At 43.2% G+C, this 22,592-nt stretch overlaps 1 protein-coding gene across 2 annotated transcripts; it reads left to right on the top strand.

The window, feature by feature from the left end:
* The first annotated feature begins 11,943 nt into the window (after positions 1-11,943).
* Positions 11,944-21,911, top strand: PRELID3B (PRELI domain containing 3B). Of its 2 annotated transcripts, XM_012467554.2 has the most exons (6): positions 11,944-12,059; positions 16,432-16,600; positions 17,774-17,863; positions 18,291-18,361; positions 18,483-18,585; positions 19,910-21,911. In XM_012467554.2, exons 1-6 carry the CDS (start codon positions 12,028-12,030, stop codon positions 20,027-20,029), a joined length of 585 nt encoding a protein of 194 aa, XP_012322977.1. In that variant the 5' UTR covers positions 11,944-12,027; the 3' UTR covers positions 20,030-21,911. The 2 variants fall into 2 exon arrangements, with proteins under 2 accessions (XP_012322977.1, XP_021524797.1); XM_021669122.2 differs by lacking the exon at positions 11,944-12,059 and having other exon boundaries at positions 15,307-16,600.
* Positions 21,912-22,592: the final 681 nt, after the last annotated feature.

The raw sequence follows: 22,592 nt of genomic DNA, 5'->3' as shown, positions 1-22,592 counted from the left end.
TTCAATTGGAATTTCATTCAGCCAATTTAGGGAGAATTGACAATATCAAAACACTGAATCTTCCTTCCCAGGAGCATAATATATCTCCCTTTATTCAAATTTCCTGTTATGTTCTTCTGAAAAAAATTTATTTTCTCATTTAGATCCTATACATCTGTTGTTAAGGTTTCTTGCTAAATATTTTATATTTTTAGGTCCTTTTTTTCTTTTTTTTTGAGAGTCTTGATTGGTTACCCAGGCTGGAGTGCAATGGTGCAGTGTCGGCTCACTGCAACCTCTGTCTCCCAGGTTCAGGCAATTCTCCTCCCTCAGCCTCCTAAGTAGCTGAAATTACAGGCATGCACCACCATGCCCAGCTAATTTTTGTATTTTTAGTAGAGAGAGGGTTTCACCATGTTGGCCAGGTAGGTCTCGAATGCCTGACCTCAAGTGATCTGCCTACCTCGGCCTCCCAAAGTACTGGGATTACAGGTGGGAGCCACTGCACCTGGCCTTGAGTTATTTTTGATAGAATTTTTCTATTATTGTTTACACATAATCACTGCTGGTTTAAAAGAACAGTGCTGATTTTTTCATTTTTCAATTAAGTTTGATTAAATTTTAGATTTTGATATTAATTTTTCCAATAAATCACAATTACCCAAAGTAGAATTTTAATAAATATACAACCAATGCTATATGCTAATTAATCTTGTTAAAAATGTAAATACCTGAGTGTATTTTTGCAGAATGTACCAGTTGGCTGATGTAAATGACTAAAGCTATTTGAGGATCTCATCTTATTTGGAATTATATTCAATACCATTTGAAGAAATGAGATACTGTTGAAACTACTTCTTAAGGTAGACTTTTTTTACATCATTACTAAGAATGAATAGACAAGTCAGCAAAGGAAAAAGACTAGAGATGTAGATTATGGTCTTAACTCACTGTATTCCTAAGATTCTCAACATATGGGTTCTGGTGCCTCTGTTTCCCCATCTGGTAAGTGTCTGAAGTAATTGGAAAAAAAGGTCTATGTGAATTTAACATTCCTTTATGATCTATTAGTCTGCAAGTACTCCTAAACACTTCCATCGTTGTTTAACATCACACGCGGCCCATAAATGGGGATGTTTTCTGTTGGAGCTTCTGCCTCACTTTGCCGTCCCTGCTCTTAAGAACATTTCTTACTTTCCTCTCTCCCCCGGTAGTTACAGTGCATGCATTTGTCAAATATATTTCTTAGATGAAAAATGGAAATAGAAGGAGCAGGGTGGATTTTGGTACATTCTGACATTAAACAAACTTGGAGCACACAAGTAAAGCAGTATGCAAGGGCTGCCTGGGTGCTTTCTAATCAATCATCATTCAGGCGCTTTTTCTAATAGGGCCATGAACTGATTTACTAAAGACATATGGCTCAGCATTTTTTTCCTCGGCCTAAGGCCCAAGCAACCAGCTGTTCTCTCAAACGAAGGCAGTTTGGGCTGTGGGCACCTGCCTCCCTCCAGACCTGCTCTGCACAGCCAACTGGGGAACAACTCCTGCTTCTAGGTGCCCTGGTCTCCCCAGAAATGGCTTTGGGATCCATAGAGCTGGCAGGGGCACTGCCCAGATTTGGGCACCTGCTGATTCTATCCCCATACTCTTGTGTTCTTCCTGGATTGGGGCCTTCATGTTATGCCTTGCAAGTCCCAAATTCTGGTCAGTATCAAGGCTCATAAACTGTACAAACTATTGCTGATCCCATTGATAAATAAGGCATAGCATGACCTAACACCACGACTTCACTTGCTTTCTGTTGATGCCTTTAGTCACCCAACAGATGCTTACTGAGCAGTTACTATGTGCCTGGCATTGTGGATATACCTGTGAATGAGACAGACCATCTCTCCACCTCTTTCTCTCCATCTGCTGCTTCTCACCAGAACTGAGAACATCACAACCCTGGATTCTTGCAGGCCTTTCGATCCTGCTTGGTTTGCCTCATAGTCTAGAAGGCTTCATTTTACTCTATAAACTGGGGAAAAGGCCTATTGGAAAATTTTTGACATCATTTTGGAACATCTAAATATGAAGAGGACTGCCTTTCCTCGGAGGACAAGCATGCCTAAAGCTAGAAAGGACACATTCCTTTGTTTCATTTTGTTTTGTTTTGTTTTGAAGGAAGGTACAAGAATGAGAATGGAACGAGAATACAATGAGAACAGAAGCTGAAATCCCTATCATCTTTTCCTACAAGTTATCCTCCATGAGCACTTTGGGAGGCCGAGGCGGGTGGATCACTTGAGGTCAGGAGTTTGAGACTAGCCTGGCCAGCATAGTGAAACCTCGTCTCCATTAAAAAACTACAAAAGTTAGCTGGGCATAGTGGTGCATGCTTGTAATCCCAGCTACTTGGGAGGCTGAGGCCGGAGAATTGCTTGAACCCGGGAAGTGGAGGTTGTAGTGAGCCCAGATTGCCCCACTACACTCCAGCCTGGGTGACAAGAGCAAGACTCCATCTCAAAAAAAAAAAAAAGTTATCTGACATGACTCAGATGTGCAAAGACTGTACCTGCACATGGCTAGAGAGGCTAGCCATCCCATATCCAGGTTTCCATCTTGGATGCCAATAATCTGGCTTAGTCTTTTGTTCATGGAAAGGACTGAGTCAACTAGTTTGAGTGTATGACAACAGGACAAGCAATGACCTCTCAGGTGAGTAGGAGGGGGGTTGCTTCCAGGCCTGCAGGTACCTGTTGTCTGGTACTTGTTGACCCCTGGAGCTTCAGAAGAGACCTGCTGAGTATATTATTCTTGGGGCCATACTCCAAACCCCCTACCTACAATGTTAGGCTTCTCCCTCTACTCCAGGGCTTCATGCTGCCCTTCTGCACTGGGGGTTTAGAGTCTTGATGTTGAAACAATCAATATTTTTTAAAAGGGCCAGCTCGGTCCTTACAAGATGATTCGTGACAAACAACTGACTTTCCTTCTACTCTTCTACCCTTTCATGCTTGATTTTAATGCAATTTTTTAAACATACATAAGATGTCACACTTCTGCAGAACTGACTTCTCAGAAAGACCATGAAAAAGCAAAACACTGACTCTATCCCAAATTCCGGGAATAGAATCCAGCGAGTATCTACTGCACCTCCACTTACGTTTGGAACATTATAATACACTCACTTTCTTACAGAATGAACAGGGGTAACCCGGCAGGTCCCACTCAGATGAACAGCTGTGCTCTGTCGGTTGCAGTCTGAAGCTGGAGCCAAGGGAAGCCCATTGCCTAAGCTGTGTGTTGACATGGGGTCACCTCTAACACCCCACACCATGAACTAGTGATAAGAGGATGAGGCTAGGAATTGGACAAGAGAGGCACCAACATCTCTTCGCCTCCATTTTCCATCTGTAAAACTGGAATAATCGTCCTGCTCTCCCTTCCTTTTCTTTTTTTTTTGAAACAAGGTCTCACTCTCTTGCCAAGGCTACAGTGAGGCAATCATAGCTCACTGCAGCCTCAACCTCCTGGGCTCAAGCAATCCTTCTGCCTCAGCCTCCCAAGTGGCTGGGAATACAGGCACACACCACTATGCCTGGCTGGTGTTTGTCTGTTTGTTTGTTTGTTTATAGAGATGGGGGGACTGGGGCTCACTATGTTGCACAGGCTGGTCTCAAACTCCTGGCCTCAAGCAATCCTCCCACCTGGACCTCCCAAAGTGCTGGGATTACAGGCATGAGCCACCATGCCCAGCCCTGCTTCCCTTTCTTTACAAGATGCCACACTGGCAAATAACAGAATAGATGTGGCATGCTCTGGGCTCCGAGAAAGAAAAGTATTTACTAATCCCAAAATACTGCCCAGGCACTCATTATTGAATGGGTTGGGCCCTGGGGGCTTGAAGGAGGTGATGGATTGATCCTATGAAACCATAGGCAGCTGAACTGCTTTCAGGAAGGAGATCATGGCTGTCATTGTTCCCTCCCTTGGTGTTTATGCTGCTGGCCACTGAAATGTTATCTCCAAAAGGTCACCAAGATAAAGCCAAATAAGACTCGGCCACACAAAAGCAGCTGTCTGGATCCAACCCAGGCCAGTATGCAGATGCATATGTCTTTTCCTGTCTCCAAGGCCCCTTGTGGATGAGAGAACTTGGAATGGGGCCCCTTCAAGGCCTAGGTATGTTTCAGGATTGATCCATTTGCCTCTAGCAAAGACAGATAACTAATTTCCTTCAGCAAGGTGACGAAAACCTCCAAGCTCCCTGACAAGAGCCATGTTCTGTTCCCTTCTGTAAACCTAATTATGCGGCTCATGAAGAGGATAAATCTTGACATACGAGAGGGGATTGATTGTTCCCCTTCTCCTTTGATAATGTGAAAGATGTGCACGGACTCACGGTGTTGGCCACAGTCACCAAGCAGCAGGTCTCTGTCTGGTGACTGCAAATAAAAACTGCCTCACATAATGGCCGGGCATGGTGGCTCATGCCTGTAATCACAGCACTTTGGGAGGCTGAGGTGGGTGGATGACCTGAAGTCAGGAGTTCCAGACCAGCCTGGCCAAGATGGTGAAACCCTATCTCCACTAAAAATACAAAAATTAACTGAGCATGATGGTGCACACCTGTAATCCCAGTTACTTGGGAGGCTGAGGCAGGAGAATCACTTGAACCCAGGATGAGGAGGTTGCAGTGAGCCAAGATCACACCATTGCACTCTGGCCTGGGCGACAGAGCAAGACTCCATCTCAAAAAAAAAAAAAGAAAAAAAAAGTTTAAAAAAATGTTTTTAAAGCTCACATAAGAGAAAAGAGAAAAGAAACTATGAGCCTGTGGTCTTCACGTGTTGGCAGCTGGTCAGTGACGTCCAGCTCCTGATGTTGTAATAGGAAACAAGCAATATCGATCAAACGAATGTAAAGAAAGCACTGCGAAAATGTTCATCTCAGGGCACACAGGCAATGACGACACAGGCATCATCCCAGGCCGGCCTGGCTTTATGCCATCACGTATGTGAGTATATAAGCGTCTTTTCAGTATAAAAGCTTTTAGCATAGAAAGAGAGGAAATCTAGTTTGGGCATGGACCTGGTTATGGAAAAACTGCTAATTGGACAGACTGATTTAGCATTAAGAAATTGCCTTCAATTTCTCTGGATGAGGAATTCCTGTGATAGTCAGAGGTCTCCAGAAGAGATTCATTTCTTAGGACAGGGATTCAAGAATAAGTTATTTCTACATTTAGGTAAATAAAAATTGGGGAAAATCATATAGACAGGAAGTTCTGTAAGGCTACCTGAAATCTTCAGTCATTAATGGAAACAAAACTGAATTAGACTCTAGATTCTAGGCCACATGGGGTGGCTCGTGCCTGTAATCCCAGCACTTTGGGAAGCTGAGGCAGGAAGATCACTTGAGGCCAGGGGTTTGACAAGCCTGGGCGACATAGTGAGACCCCATCTCTTAAAAAAAAAAAAAAAAAAAAAAAAAGATTCTTATTGAAGTACTAGTAACATGATTCCTAAAATGGGGAGTTAGCCCTTGCAGAGACAAAGGGTAGATGCCACGTCTGAGGGCTCGGCAGGCCCCTGAGCCCCTCCTGTGTTCTGGTTTCTCCTTCTAAGCCAGTTACACTCCCCAGGTTGGATGATAGGGATGTTGAAATCTCAGGCTTGAGCTGTGCTGGTCACTTCTCTCTGGCTTCTTCTATGGCCACGCAGACTCTGGTTCTCCATTCCATCAGGGCCACCTGGGCCGCAAGTGAAAAGGTGAGAGCGCGTCCAGGGCTATGCCAGTAGAGCTTCCTGAACATGGCTCCGATTTCCTCCTCTTCCGCTTTCACCGCTGCCCTTACTGTTTCTAACTCTAAGTACTGATTGTATCTCTCTCCTCACTGACCTCCCTGTGTAGTCCTAGCTGTTGGAGTTTGAAGAAAGCTGTCATTTCTGGTATGCAATTGGTCCCCAACAAACTCATTGAAAGTGAATCCACTTAAAACCAACACCACCATTTTATAGTAGATGAAAAACAAAAAGTGCAGCTGACACTTTAGCCTGAAAAATGAAATATAAAATGATGATAGTGACTGGGCGAGGTGGCTCACATGTATAATCCCAGCACTTTGGAAGGCCAAGGTGATGGATCACTTGAGGTCAGGAGTTTGAGACCAGTCTGGCCAACATGGTGAAACCCCATGTCTACTAAAAATACAAAAATTAGCTGGGTGTCATGGTAGGCATCTGCAATCCCAGCTACTCGGGAGGCTGAGACAGGAGAATGACTTGAACCCAGGAGGCAGAGGTTACAGTGAGCTAAGATCGTGCCACTGCACTCCAGCCTGGGCAACAGAGTGAGACTCCATCTCAAAAATAAATAAGCAAAATAAAATAGACAGTAATTTGATATACGTACACATATATACATATGCATATATGTAGTGATATATATATAATAATAGATATCTATATGAGATAGATATATACACATATGTTAGATTCAAATTGTAACTCTATCAAATTTTCATCACATATAATGAACCAAGCGCTGGTTTTTGCAATGATTTTCCTCACCAAACTGGAAAATAGCACTACAAAATATGTTTGAATTTCACAATTCAATTGCAGAGATGGACATCTTTGCAGAAATATTCAAGGACTCGAATGTTTTTCTCAAGGGTCTCTCCCAGCTTTTAGCCATTCATATCATTTTCTTTGTGAACCATCCCTTTCCAATTTTCTCTGCTCAAATGGTACCTGTTTTAATTCTACACGAAGTCATCTACTGGTGGGTTAGTGTATCATGAAGGAGTTCTTGAACATCATTCTCATCTTGATGAAATTCTGCAGCTTTTCCAAGAGTTTTGGTTTCACTGTCCAACCACTTGTGGTAGATTTTTAGCTTTGGACAACCAGTAGGAGACTAACCAGCAAACACATAGGCTCAAGAGATGAAGAGCTATGCTCATGTTTTCAGAAGGCACCAAGTTCGTATGTACAGATTTGGTTCAGTGGCAAATACTTTCTTGTTATGATGAATCTTGTTTTACTGTGTGGCCACATTTATAATAAGGACTGTAAATCGAATGATGAAGAGGTTGAGGAGCCATGCTCCTACCCTCATCCTTCTAACACAGAAGCCATCACTTTGTACTTAAATTGTAGTGTGGACATATACACACAGCACTTACACAGTGATGTTTCATAATAAGGCCTATATCAAATGCCAGCAGGAGCACTGAAGCTGAAACAAGGCACTGTGCTCAGCTAGTGGGGAGAGGCATATCAGTGAGGCATTTGAAGAGTAGAGTATTTGCCCAGAATCTCAAGACATGAGTAAGACTCCCCAGGGCAAGTCAGACGAAAGTGCATTCTAGGTGGAGAGAATACCAAGTGCCAAGTTCAAGGGTGTGGAAGTGCATGGCCTGTAGGGACAGTGAAGGACGGATGTGGCTGTGGGTTTGGCTGAGTTGGAGAGTGGAAGGACAAAATGTCAAAGCCAGACAGGTAGACTGGAACAGAGATAAGAGCCATGGTTTCAACACTGATATTGTCAACATCCGGAGCCAGATCCCTCTTTGTTGGGGGGAGGGGGTGGGGAACCAGTTGCCATCTTGTGCACTGCAGGATGTTTAGCAGCATCTCTGGCCTCTGCCCACAGATGCCAGTGGCACCCTCACCACCAGCTGGGACAACCGAGCATGTCTCCAGACATTGCCAATGCCTCCTGGGGAAAACTGTCCCTGGGGAAATTGTCGCCTGCTGCTGTAGCATGACACGGATGATCTAGAATAGATGATCAGTGGTTATTTGTGCAATGACTAAATGAGGGGAGCACAGACAAAAAGACTGGGAAAGAGAAAGGACACATTCTCTTGGCCAGGCATGGCTGCAGTGAGCCGAGATCAGGCCACTGCACTCCAGCCTGGGAGATGGAGCAAGACTGTTGAAAGAAAGGAAGAAAGAGAGAGAGAGGATGGAAAGAAAGAAGGAAGGAAAGAGGGAGGGAAGGAGGGACGGAAGGAAGGAAGGAAGGGAGGAAGGAGAAAAATACTGGTTTTCTATTGAAAATAGCTATATAAAGTTTCAAGTGTATTTGCAAGGAAGTTGATTCTGACAAAAACACACAGTTTCTCCCAGTACTAGACTCTCAACACAGATACGCTCTGACTCCAGATGTGTGGGGCTTCCCTCCACCAACCACACAATTCTCCAGCAGCCATTACAATTCTGACACCATCTACCTGGAGACAGTATCAAAAGCAGGTTGGTATGAATAATCAAAGACAGCCCTATCATTCGGGAAATCCCAAGGGTTTTAGGAGCTCTGTGACAGAACTGGAGACAAAGACCAAGTATGTTTCCTCTTAGACCACATTGATATAAAAAATCAAGTACTAATGGTGAGGCAGGCCAGGTGTCACTAATGCAGGCCTCCATGACCACTGTTTCAGTATGGACTGAGTGGGTAAATAGGAAAAGCCGAAAGAGCCGGTGTCCTTATACAAAGGCTGGACTGTAACAAAAGCCCAAGAGCTTTGCCGAAGCCTTTTCTGGGCCTTGAAGCATGACAAGATGGTGAAGGAATTCAGAACCTGTTTAGGATTAAATAAGTTTTATTGGGGGTCTGAAGAAACTCCCCAGGCCTCCACCAACAAGTTTATTGGGGGGTCTAAACATCCATGATTTAGCAGGAGACAAGATTAGGGTCATCACCCCCAGCACCTGGACCCATTTAGATTAAGTAAATTTACTGAGGCTCCAGAGGAAGGTCTTCAGGACTCAGATCTTAGTTATAGATTAGAAGTTAATCACTTATGTTTTTAAATGAATGCACACTTACACATAGACATACAGCTTAGAAGGTATACAAGCTCTGGAAAACTTTGTAATTTTGAGTTAGTCTAGTGACAATTTCCAGGCCTTCTTCCTGTAACCAGTTAAATCCCTTCTCTCCCAGGTCATCTGCATCTGGTTATTGGGCCTCGAGAATAAGCAGCCGGACCCTCGGTTTGTTCTGAGAACAATGGGACAGGTGGAATGAAGATAGGCCAACAACTGTTGAGATGGTGTGCAGGTGAGGCCAGTTTGGAAATAACAGTGGCTGAGGCCCAGCTGAAGATGGAGTGCTTCTCCTGCCAGGCCCGTCTCTGGAACTGGTTAACATGGGGCCATGCATGTCGGTGCCGCCATCTGCCTCTTCCCATACCAGCCCCTGATCCCAGCCTCTCAGCCAAATCCTTTTCTGCTCACCACCTTCCATAAGGACCCAGAGGCTGCACTTCACAGTTCTGGGTCTCTTGGCAGTGAACACCCAACCCTCCCTCTAAATATCCTCTAGTTGATTCTTGCCAGGTGCAGTGGCTCATGCCTATAATCTCAACACTTTGGGAAGCAGAGGCAAACAGATCACTTGAGGTCAGAAGTTCTAGACCAGCCTGATCAATATGGTGAAACCTCATCTCTACTAAGAATACAAAATTTAGCTGGGTGTGGTGGTGCATGCCTGTAATCCCAGCTACTTGGGAGGCTGAGGCAGGAGAATTGCTTGAACCTGGGGGGCGAAGGTTGCAGTGAGCCAAGATCGTGCCATTGCACTCCAGCCTAGGCCTGGGTGACAGAGTGAGACTCTGTCTCTAAATAAATAAATAAATAAATAAATTTCCTCTAGTTGATTCTCGACTTGTGTTCTGGTTCCTGGCCAGTTGTAAAGCTCCTTGTAGGTATGAGTCACATCTTCATTCTTGAACCAGGCATGGAGCTCGACAAGAGCCTGACAGAAGATCCCAACAGGAAGGGTGTGGAAATGTATGTCATCCCTGAGGCAAGGGCCACAACTGCCAGTCACCTAGTTAATTTCAAATCAAATTAATGATTTGTTAATGACTCATCTGTTTCTGTGAGAGGCACTGTCAAGTTATACAATGCTTAGGTACCTAAAAACCATTAATTTGCTTCCTCTGTGTCTCCTAAGAGAGTCTCCAGCAAATATTTGTAGTGAAAGTCTTGCCCTTCAAATCCAAGTAAGAGGTGGTATTATTTCCACCATGGGGAGACACACAGAAAAGACAGCTGGGTCCTGGATCTCCATCTTTCCATGGCCCATCCCATCACTCTAGGTCTAGTAAGTAAAATTAGACTGATAGAGTGTGTGTGTTGAGGACAGAGGAGATAGGTGTCATTTAATTTTCATGACTAAAACACAGAAATTTTGAACTTGAGGGTAGAATAATGTTCTCTAAAATAAACAGAACAGGAATGCTGGATGGTGAACAGCCTCATTGAACTCCAGGAATAGCAGGGACAGGCTGTTCTGTGCTTATGGTTCCTGAAACAGTGTTTTTAACACCCAGCGACGTTAACTTCCCATCTTAGTCAAGGCTGAGGCACTCTCAGCAGTCCTTAAAGCGTTACCTCCCCAAGAAATCACTCTAAGTACCGTAGGTTTAAAAAAAGAAAATCTCAGGTACCACAAATTGCACTTAGCAACTGCCCAACCATATTATTTCCTTCCTGTCTAATGTAATTTTGTTTTCCTATATAAAAGACTTATGCTATTTTGAAAAATGATCCTCCCTCCTAAAGTAATCTGGCTTTTTATTTGTTTTTAACAATCAAACAAGCTAAGAACAAGAATGAAGTGGTCCTTCTAACTAGCTTCTAAGTAACTAGATGTAAAGATTTTCCTCCATGACCATCATTTAAAATGGCAAATTGTTCTGTTGGAAGGTAGATGTCTGTGGAGAGTGCGGGAGAGCAGGGTGGGAAGCCCTGTTCTGAAAGCTAAGCCAGGCAGTTTGTCCCGTGGACAAGGCTCGTCTCTGAATGAAACCACATGTCACCCCCTCCTGCCCCTACACTTCTTAGTTATTCTTTCATCCATTGATGAAACAAATAATTGTCATGTAGGAATGGGGAAATCACTGAACAAGTCTGGCAAGAGCCTCGCCCTCAGGGGCTTACAATCTAGTGGAAGTTACAACAAATAAACTAGATGATTCCATTAATTCATCCATCCCACAAATAGCTATTGATTTTTTTCATTTTTCAATAAGTAATTATTGAGCCTTGACTATATAGGAGACACTGAGAATTATTTTGGAACAAGACGGGCAAGATCCTTGACTTCAAGGGCTCGGTTCGAGTAGGAGTTACAACAAATAAATGAACAAGGTGATGTCAGAGGGTAAGCGCTAAGAAAAATGCAACAGGATATTGTGATGGAGCAGAGCAACAAAGGTAGGAGGATCTGCTAAGAAAGGGTGACGAGGGAACCCTCTCTGGGAGAGACATCTCAGCTCAGATCATCCTACGCACCTAGGGCAAGGTCTGCCGGGCCAGCAAGCTTTTCCACCTGCCCCTTCACTGTGCTTCCGGACTGCACCCCTGGATGGGGTATTCATGGCATGTCTGATGTTAGCTTCTCCGCATCACGCCTTACTTATCCCCTCCGAGAGCTGCAAGCTCCTGGAGGGCAGGTGGGAGGGGCACAGCTGATCGGCTGGCTGGCTGGTGGATTTGGGACAATAGATCGGGCTGACCCCAGGAGGTGGCAGGAATTCTATAGGGTACCAGGAAATTTTGCACAAGTGAGCACCACAATGAACATCCATGTCAGCAGGCTGACCGGATGCGTCCACACGCCTCGAAACGCCAGGCGAGGATGTGCTGGGCCAGAACGACAAGGAGGGCCGGTCAGGAGCCCAGGCACCTCCTGGACCTGACCCAACTATGCCCAGAGGTCGTCAGGGCGCCCGCCCGCCGCGCGTGCGCAGCAGAGCTCCCGCGCCGGCGCCTCCAGGTGCCATCTACGGCACTGCGCCGGCGCGTTGCGCCGGGCGCTAAGGGGCGTGGTTTTCTTGCGCCGCGCGCAAGGCTAGGGCAAAACCCGGACCGGGATAGGACGTGGGGCCGCGCGTCGGGACGTCCCTTGCGTCCGGCCTGACGGCGCCTGCGCGCTGCGCGGCCGGCTGGTGTGCTGGGGGCGGGGCGGGGGCCGGTGTAGCCTCTGTACCTAGTTGTGCCCTGGCGCCACCCGGTCATCGCTCAGGTCGCCGGCGCCATGAAGATCTGGACATCGGAGCACGTCTTTGAGTAAGTTTGGGGCGCGGGGACGGCTCCGGGGAGGGTGGGCACGTCGGCTCTGGGGTCGAGGCGAGGCAGAGGCGGCCCTCAGGAGGCTTCCAGGCGTCGGGCCTAGCGAGAGGAGCGAATCCTGAAGCCTGCGGGCCCCGGGGACACTGAGGGCTGGTCAAGGTCACGACCCCGAGACGCCCGAGCTGAGAGGACGGCTCCGACCACCGGGCCCAGGCGGCCTTGCGGCTGGGAGGGCCGCCGAAGCCACTTCCGGACTGTCCCCCACCAGGAGGCAGCCTCGGGCCAGCGCCCGCCTGAGGTCCTGGGGGCGTCGCAGAGCACGAGGTCCTTGACTACACTTAGGGTTGCCACATCCAGCCCTGCCGAACCCCTTTGGGACATGGACCCGAGAATCCCAAGAGGGAGGTGTTGGTTTTCTGCAGAGTGTACTTTTCCTGGCCGCCGTTTGGGTGGAGTTCCTACCTCCGATTGTGACTCCGATTGTGAGTTGTGGGTGAACTCAGGCCACCAGGATGTGAGACCTGTTCATCTACGCCGCAGAGCCTTGGATTTGGAATTCAAGGTCTAGCTCTGCCAGCAACAAGCGTGTGACCTTGGGTTTCCCATTTTCATCTGAGAAATAGAAGAGGACAGTCATCAGGGCCTACCCGTGTTGATTCTCTTTGAGGCCATGTTCAGGAACATCTTTTTGGATTAGCGTGAAATGTTTATTAACGAAAATAGGCCTTGAACCAGTTGGATGTGGAGAATTAAATTCTCTTCCAGGTCCATAATTCCGTAAACAAAAAAGCCACAAACTTAAACAGCAAAATATTTTTCCCTGAGTTACCTACTCTCATCCGCTGATCTTAATGTCATTGCCACAGTTTTAATTAGTATAGCCTTGTAAATAAATATACTACAAAGCCATTTATGTTTTAAAAAGGGTCTCTGAAGGCAACTTTTATTATTTTTATTTTTGAGGCAGAGTCTTGCTCTGTCGTCCAGGCTGGAGTGCAGTAGCACCATCTTGGCTCACTGCAACCTCTGCCTCCCATGTTCAAGTGATTCTCCTGCCTCAGCCTCCCAAGTATCTGGGATTACAGGTGCCCACCACCACGCCCTGCTAACTTTTGTATTTTTAGTAGAGACAGAGGTTTCACCATGTTGGCCATGCTGGTCTCCAACTCCTGACCTCAAGTGATCCACCCGCCTCGGCCTCCCAAAGTGCTGGGATTACAGGTGTGAGCCACTGCGTCCAGCCTCTGAAGGCAACTTTTAAAACGTTGGCAGCATTTGTACTTAGCAGGACACATCCTAGGGCCTGCTGTATCCTGCAAAGTGTAGAATATTAGAATCAGAAGGGAGCTTTTTTTTTTCATCCTACTGTTTAGTCTTTGTGGGAGGAAGAAGACCTGAAAGTTGTAGTCATTCTGATGTTCATTAACCTAGTCACATTCATCACTAGTCCAGTTCAGCTCTGGGGATGCTTAATTTCATTCCTCTTCCAGGTTTGCATGCTCCAGAAATTCTTGGCACTGAGTCTCTGTAGAACTTTCTTCTCCCTTGCCAGGTGTGGTGGCTCATGCCTGTAATCCCAGCACTTTGGGAGACTGAGGTCAGCAGATCACCTGAGGTGGGGAGTTTGAGACCAGCCTGACCAACATGGAAAAACCCCATCTCTACTAAAAATGCAAAATTAGCCGGGCATGGTGGTGCACGCCTGTAATCACAGCTACTCGGGAGGCTGAGGCAGGAGAATCGCTTGAACCCAGGAGGTGAAGGGTGCAGTGAGCTGAGATCATGCCACTGCACTCCAGCCTGGACAAGAGTGAAACTCTGTCTCAAAAAATAAAGCACTTTCTTCTCCCTTATCTTCCCTACTGCTCCTTCCTGACCGGTCCCCTGCTTCCCTCTGTACTCTTTCTCTGCCTTTGTCTTCAACGCTTCCCTTTTTCCCATTCAGTGTAAATGTTCAGTGAGATTCTGTTGTTGGCCTTCCTATGTTGGATTTCATCTATGATCTTAATTTCTTTTTTTTTTCTCTTTTTGTCACAGACTTTTTTTATCCTGGGAGAAGAAGCCCTGATCCGTGCTTTCTCCCCATATAAACTGGGCTATTTGGTCAAAGTCCCAAATGATAAGTTCACTTTTATGGCACCCAGATCTGTACCTTGAGCTCCAGCCTCTCCAGCTTCGCTCTTTATTTTCAGGTGCCTGTTAGGCATCACTACCCTCCTGTCCCACAGGCCCTTCAAACTCAGCCTACCTGAAGTTGAAGTCATAATCTCCCCTCACAAATCTGAATGTTGTTTCTGATGTTTAGGATGTGACTGTCTAACAACAATATCTAAGTCATTATTCTACATCTTATCTATTGATTTTCCAGGACTTTCTTCCAAGGCCTCTTCTGAGGCCTATAGTTGGCAACCAGGTGAAATCATTCATTGACTCCTTCAACATATAGAGATGTCCAGTATGTGTCAGGCACTGTTATTTGGATTGATTACATTTTATTAAGTAAATGAAGACATTGTTGCTGCCCCAGTGAAGTTAACAATGTCCTCACCTGGTTTCAAGGGTGAAGAAGTGGGACAGGTCAGTGAGCCATAGCCAGGTCCTCCTGATTCTACTTTGGTACGGTCTTTGAATGTCTTCCATTATGAGATCCTTTTCACATAATTATGTTAATACAGTTCATATTAATTGCTGGAAGATTATTAATCGTAGTAAGTATTGTTTGTAATGTTTGAGCTGGTTATGGTTCATAAAATAATCTTGAGCCAAGCTAAGTCAACATCAGTGGTTTCAAGTTGGTTCAGAAAGGGGAGATGGACTCAATTACAAATAATGCATAACCACCCTGAGGCCATGCAATTATTAATTTTTTAGAGAGGGTTGGGGGAAGAGATAAGGGTGTAGAAGCCACCTAACCATGGTATATGACTGGATGGAGACCTGCGGAGGGTTTATCTGATTTTCATTTTAGATAGTTGCCTTGGTAAGAATCAGAGTGCTTCGCCTGTAAGCTTCTATTTGTGGGGACTGTTCGGATTGATGAAGCAACTCTGCTTATATATCTGCATTGATTGCTGGATAAGGCTGGAGACTAAAGACATAATGAGGTTCATTTGTATAATATTATAGAGAAAACAATATTATAATAAAAACATTAAAAATAATGTCACTGGTTGTCCAGGGTTCTGGGAAATTTCCCAGAACCCTGGACAACCAGTGACATTATTTTTAATGTCAATTAAAGATGTAGTTGTCAATCTGAGGTCTCTAAAAAGTTGGAATAATGTCTACCTGTTTCATTTTTAGACAAATAAAAAGTAATGCTGTGTGGCTTATCAGTCATTGTAGCTTGAAACATCATCCCCAGATCTTGTCTTTTTCCTTCAAATGAAGATGAGAGCACAGATACGTGGTGTAGAAGGGGCTAGAATCAGACTGCAGGTGGACTAAATCACCTTTAATACTGATTGTACTTAATAAGGGGTCCTTTTGAAAATGATGTCTTTTGTACAAGTGTCTTATTCACAGAAGTTGTGAAGTGAACAAAGGTGCATCACATTTTGAATCACCCAAGCACATGTGCTTTTTCAAGAAAAAAAGATACTGCAAGTTCTCAAGTGATGCGATATTAATACCACTTCAATACTAGGTGATAAGCAAGTGCTGACAACATTAAAAGAGAATATTAGAAAGTAGCATATTAGGAGTGCCTTAAGGACATTTTATTGTATTGAGTGACCTTTTCAAAACAGAAATCAGAATCACTCCTTTGAGGAAAACAATGAATAAAGATTGACTGGAGGGAATGTTATTTATTACATTAATATGAAGGAAAAGTTCAATAATTAAATCAAAGCTTTGGATCTTTTTTGTGATCCCCATAAGAGCTTATAGTGCCCATAAATTCTTTTACTTTTGTTACTTCCTTATAACCTGATAGAATTGGGGTTAGACAAAATAACAAATAGCATAATGATACTTTTGGCTCTTTGTTGCAGTAGAACACAATTTTAAATACATTTTCTTGAATCACTGGTTCTTCCTAGAAATAATTTACATGTGAAAGTGGATAATGGTAAGTAGGAAAGACAGTTTAAGAAACTATACTGTAGTGCTTTGTAGGCTACTTTGATCTTTATAGATACGAGTTTTATTACATAGCCTGTATTGTAGAAAAATACTGAAGCCTGTTAAAAATGTAGATCGATTTCCCATAATCATCATTGTTTCAGAAGATAATTTTTCCTAGGAAAACTCACTAAACTTACATTGTAAAAAATGATTTGATGGATTATAAAATCTGTTTAACTCATATGCATATTTTTAAATATTTGAGTGTTTTGTTTTGTTTTGGTTTGGTTCACATCGGCAGCCACCCATGGGAAACTGTTACAACAGCTGCAATGCAGAAATACCCAAACCCTATGAACCCAAGTGTGGTTGGAGTTGATGTGTTGGACAGACATATAGATCCCTCTGGAAAGTTGCACAGCCACAGACTTCTCAGCACAGAGTGGGGACTGCCTTCCATCGTGAAGTCTGTAAGTGTGTCTTTATTCCCGGAGAAATGTGACTGCTGTAGAGAAGTTTTCTAAACTGCATTATAATTTCAAATAGGTTGTGGGAGCCGATTCTGAATGTCATTTTTGCATCAGTTCAAGTTGTATTATAATAAACTTGAGTTATGAGTGTATAACGAATTGGAAATATTATTACAGTCTTCACGAAGGCACCCGATAGAATCTTCTGAAGGAAGCCAGCTAATTCTGTTTAATCTGAAAAGACTTATATTCTGCTTTTTCTGCTTTTGCCAGCAACTTGAGACCAATCCTAAGGTTTGGAAGTAATGGTCTGGTCATGATTGTTAGTGACAGTTCTGTAGTCAGTGGTGGGTTGGATACATTAAGTAAGGAGTATGTTCTCGGACTTGTTCTTGCCACATTTGTTCCAAGGTCTGGAACTCCTTCCTGTACATTTAGAAATAATTCTATTCCCTTAAGAATAAGCTGGCTTTAGTGAGCAGATTTAACCAGGAAGAAACTGAATGCCAATTTACCATAATGTGAGAAAACTGGTGTAATAGTGAATCCAGAGGGTCTCTTTATGGAAAGTAGGTTCACTAGGAAAACAAAAGTATACATTTCATTAGGAATGTACTTACTGCCTCCTTTATACAAACCATGGCATTAGCTAGTGCGGACTTAGAAATGAGCAAGGTCAGGGGATGGGCTTGGGGTCTTAGCACAGGGAGTGACAGTGGACACTGATGTGTGATCCTCCATCATGAGAAAGCTGTTTTTCTGTCTGGAGAATGAAGCTGAGGTGCCGCCTCCCTTGGACTGTTCTAGGAAAATACAGATACCTTTGAGTTCTCCTTTTTTCTAGCTGCCATGTTGCCCCAAGCCTGATTTCCATAGTTCAGCCTCAGCGCTCCACTGTTGCATCTCGGCAGATTCAGCGTGGTGCCTCGTGTTGCAGACATCTCAGTGGGCTGGTTTCTAATTGCCTGTGGGAAAAGTTTTTGTGTCTGACAGTCTCATCTCATCCATGTTGTGTCAATAGGCCTTTTTTCTGACTTTTGCTTGTTTCCTCTGGTTTTTAGGAAACAGATTTTTGGTTCAAGATATTGACATTTTTTCCTGCAAATAAAATGTTGATGTACTTGGTAAGAAATTCTTCCTCCTCTGATGACTAATTGTGAATGTTTTACTTAGCTTATTGGTGCAGCAAGAACGAAAACATATGTGCAAGAACATTCTGTAGTTGATCCTGTAGAGAAAACAATGGAACTTAAATCTACTAACGTAAGTCTTGGCCCCCTTTTGTTTCATTTTGAACTGTCTGGCTGAGTTCTTTGTGTCTCTTCTAGTTGACATATAAGTGAGTGCATGTTCACGGGGTGGTTTAGAGACTCCCTGCACATGCGCAGCCCAGACTCGGCCCCGTGTGTCGCTTCCTTACCCTTCCTGCTCTGATGATCCTGCCTGTATCTAAGGGGATAGCACTCAATAAAATGAGTTTGGGATTATGTGTATTATCATTATACTTTCTTTCCTCAACTTTGTTTTTTAAATAAAAAGTAGGCAATGAATAGTTTATGCAGTAATAGCAGTGGTTTATTTGTTGTTTTGTTATGTGTAGCTAGTAAGATTTTGGCTTGTGTGTTGATTTTGGAAACATTTTGAATCTTCAGTTCTAAAATTATTTGCTTTTTTTTTTTTCATTCTGTAGATTTCATTTACAAATATGGTTTCAGTAGATGAGAGACTTATATACAAACCACATCCTCAGGACCCAGAAAAGTGAGTAAAAAATATTTTAACAAATGTATTGTAAAGGGTGTTGAAAAAAATTTTTTTTTGTCAAATTTTTTGAAAATGAAAGTGGGGTCATCTGAACCAGCATGAGTATGTTTTGTTCCAGAACTGTTTTGACTCAAGAAGCTATAATCACTGTGAAAGGAGTTAGCCTCAGCAGTTACCTTGAAGGATTGATGGCAAGTACGATATCCTCCAATGCTAGTAAAGTAAGTGAGGCTGTTTCTTGGTTATTATTCCCTGGTTCATTTCCTAGACAAATGGGGTGCTGACTGCGTGTGTGTTCCTGTAAGCTGACCCTTACCCACTCTACCCTAGGAAACTGCAGCAAGTTGGGCAGTTACTTACACAGGCTCTGGGTTCGCATGCAGTCTCTAGCTTTTAGCCTTTCAACCTTGAGCAATTAAGTTAACCTTTCTATGCCTCAGTTTCCCATTTTTGAAGTGGAGATTACCCATTTTACAGGGTTGGCATGGAGTAAATGAGATAACGCTGCAAGTACGTAGCCTGGGACCCAGCACTTAGGAAGTGCTCAGTGATGTGTAGCTGTGTGTCATTTAAAGCACTGCTTCTCAACCTTTTTTCACTATTGTCTCCCCCCAACCTGTTTTAGACATTTTTCGCCTTATTGCCACTTCCATTAAGTTATATCATATCATATACATATGTATGGGCTTTAGAGGAAGATTTTTCCATCCCTCCCAAGAACCAATTTTTGTTTATTGAGAACATTAAGTTTAGAGAAAGATGCCTAATGCACTGTTTCATAGCACATGGTTAATTTGGTCATTCAGTAGTCAAGAGATACTCACGGATGCCTTCTCTGTGTCAGGCAGAGTACTAGGCTAGACAGGGAATCCAGCAGGGACCAAAACAAGTGTGGTCCCTGCCCTCGTGGAACTAAAAGGCAGGTGACATTAATCACACAGCATGTCATTAGGAAAGAAAAGGTTAAGAAAGGTATGAGAATGCTTAATGAGTGTTTAGGAACTGATGTTTCTCCTGAGCGCGTAATGGGGACAGGTTGATTTCGAGCAGTGTGCCAAGAAGAGTGTTCTAGGTGGAGGAGCTGCATGTGTGAAGGCCCTGAGACAGGAAGTGGCGATTGCTCTTTCTGTTTTTCAAGGAACTGCACAGAAGACTAGGAGAGAAGGGGTGAGGAGGGAGTTGGGGACCAGATCCTGTAGGACCTTGTACAGGCTTTTGGTTTAAAATATAAAGCAAAGGGATTTGACCTTCTTGCCCCTAAAAAGGGGACCACTGTAATGAAATAAATAAGACATCCTGTTATTTAATTGTAGATTATTTTGAGAACATCTTTTGCATACAAAATAAAAGTCAGTTTATGGATCAAGCCAGTTGCTCAAGGCATTTGATGTTTGCTAAATAACATTAGAAAAGAAAAAGCCAAGACAAAAACGATCTGTCATCTAAGATTTAAACTTGTCACGCTCCTTGTTACTTCCTGGTGTGTCATTAATTCAATATATGGCTTTGCTCTCACTAATAATAAACGTATTGGAATTTTTTAAGGGCCGAGAAGCAATGGAATGGGTAATACACAAATTAAATGCTGAGATTGAAGAACTGACAGCCTCAGCAAGAGGAAGCATACGGACTCCAATGGCTGCAGCAGCATTTGCAGAGAAGTGATAGTGAAAGTTGGTGGGCAACGTCGGGTACTCCAGGTCTCTCCAAGCTGACTATATATTTATTTGTTATTTTAACAATACAACTATATTTTAGGTAATTTTTTTTTTTAAGTTGGTATAAGGCTGTGTGACTTGATCAAAACATGCAGGGCTTGTAAATAAAAGGGATCATCTGAAATTAATGTTGTTTGAAATTATCTGATTTTGAGGGTTCCAGTATTTCTGTGAAAATTCAACAAGAATTCCTTGGAAATAAGTATTGATACTGAATCTCCTTAAAGTAGGATTTTCAAGCTTTTCATACACTGGAACTCCACCTGACTTTGGACCAACCCCAGAACAGAGCAGAGCCACCCATAGACGCCCATTGCCCTGCTGCTGTACACTTGAACAGCTTGCACAAGGGAACTCACCTAAAAGGAGAAATGGTGTAGTTTTAAAATATATTTTGTGTAAAATAACTTGCTCTGCTATAAACCACCATTAAAAACCAGTGTTTTGATTTGGTACTTAATATTTTTGGAGTGAAAATTATCACTCAAGTAACATGACTCCAACAAAAGTATGGTTTCATTATATTAAAGAGTACTGTATTGATTTGCCAAAGTTTTGTAACTTAGTAAAGGTATTAACTTCCTTGGATTTGTACTTTATGATTTAGTATGCTGTACCGTGGGCTGGTTATGTTAACTGAAAAGAATAAAGTCATTACCTGAGTTTTGCAGCGCTCTAACTTAAACAGAAGAACGGCTGTTCACATCTTTTAGCATTTCACATTTGCCTAACTTAAAAATTGCCATGTGTCAAAATCATGGTTTTGTAATTGCTAAGGCATGATATGTCAGGTTATTTGAATATAATTACTTTTTGAAGTAATTGTGACCACAAAACATCTTTTTTACATTAAGGAGCTGTACATCATTTGAAATTACTCAAGTGATGTCTTGCTCTGAAGCATAAACCCCAGGTACTGAATGTTTTTAATAATATGGTGCCACTGCAGGATTTGGGGGTGGTGGGAAAGAACAAGGATAATGGTGGGGGATAGGCTTGGCCTGAAACTAGCCACTGAGTGAATTGCACTGCAGCTTTCATTGATGGGAATTCCGTGTTTGGGATGTCAGAGGGCAGCTTGCAAACTGAAAATCCAATAAATGTACTTTGTTTTATATTTTGTAGCAGCCAGTTAGTAACCACTAAATAATAGCTTTGACATTTGCAATTGTTGCATAGAGAGTATTTTTGCTACAAGATGATTAGCTCTTGCCTTTAATTTACAGTGCTTAGTGTGATAAACTTCTAGTCATGTTCTCTGTCAGAGACCAGTTAATATATGTACATAACCACAGAAATAGAATAACCAAACTATTTTTAAATTATTGTTTTCCTACTTAAAAATTGTATAGCTTAAGACTTTTTAGGACATTTGTAAAAGCAGATTAAATTTAATAAGGTTTCTGATTTTTTTTTGTAACCGGATATAGTTTTTACAAGTGAAATAACATTTCAGCTAAATATCACTAAATAATTGATATTTGATGAAAATCTGCCTTGTGTAATTTCTGCAAATTATACTTGTTCTGAAAAAGGTGTCATGCCCTAATAAGAGATTTTTAACAAATCCCCATCCTTTGATTTTTTTTAAACGCTGATCTAATTATAAAACTATAAATTTTCATTTTCCAGTGCAGTTGGTTACGTTTTTTGAAATAGCTGGTAATTGATAGCTTCTACCTGTTAATCATAAATGCACAGCAAGCAAATGAATTTAAGAGGACTAAACTGGAATAAGTGTTCATAAATGAAATCCTTGGACTATTTAATACTAAAGTTGAAATGTGGATTAAGAAAAACTTTTGTTAATAAAAACTTTCTTTTAAGTATTGTTTTTCCTGATTATAATTCTTTTTAATAATTAAGGTGAAGAGCAAAGGGTTTTTTTCCCCCCCCTCTTTATGAGAGAAAACACTTTAATTCCTAGACTGAGACTTCACCGCGTTAGGTTAAGAGTTTGAATTTTTTTTTTTTTTTTTTTTTTTTTGAGACGGAGTTTCGCTCTTGTTACCCAGGCTGGAGTGCAATGGCGCGATCTCGGCTCACCGCAACCTCCGCCTCCTGGGTTCAGGCAATTCTCCTGCCTCAGCCTCCTGAGTAGCTGGGATTACAGGCACGCGCCACCATGCCCAGCTAATTTTTTGTATTTCACCATGTTGACCAGGATGGTCTCCATCTCTTGACCTCGTGATCCACCCACCTCGGCCTCCCAAAGTGCTGGGATTACAGGCGTGAGCCACCGCGCCCGGCCGAGTTTGATTCTCTAAATCACAGGCACTCAGATGAGCATTTTCCCTGTCGCGTGGCAGCTCCCCTGTGCGTCCAGTGAGTTTTCCTCACGTTTTTCTTCCCATCCATCCCGGGCAACAGTGGCAACTGTTGCCTGACCCTCCGTCTTGTCGCACATTGGAAGCACGTCCTAGAACAGAAAACGCCAAGGGGGGTCCTCCACTTGGATTCCAGTGTTTAGCGTCACTCTGGGAAAAAGGGTGCCTAAGCGTTTTTCTGAA

This window comes from Aotus nancymaae, unplaced genomic scaffold (assembly GCF_030222135.1).
Source record: "Aotus nancymaae isolate 86718 unplaced genomic scaffold, 86718_ANA_hifiasm-v0.15.2.pri h1tg000029l, whole genome shotgun sequence".
NCBI lineage: Eukaryota > Metazoa > Chordata > Mammalia > Primates > Aotidae > Aotus > Aotus nancymaae.
Note: the sequence above shows the minus strand (reverse complement) of the source record. Positions and strands in the feature narration are given on the sequence as shown.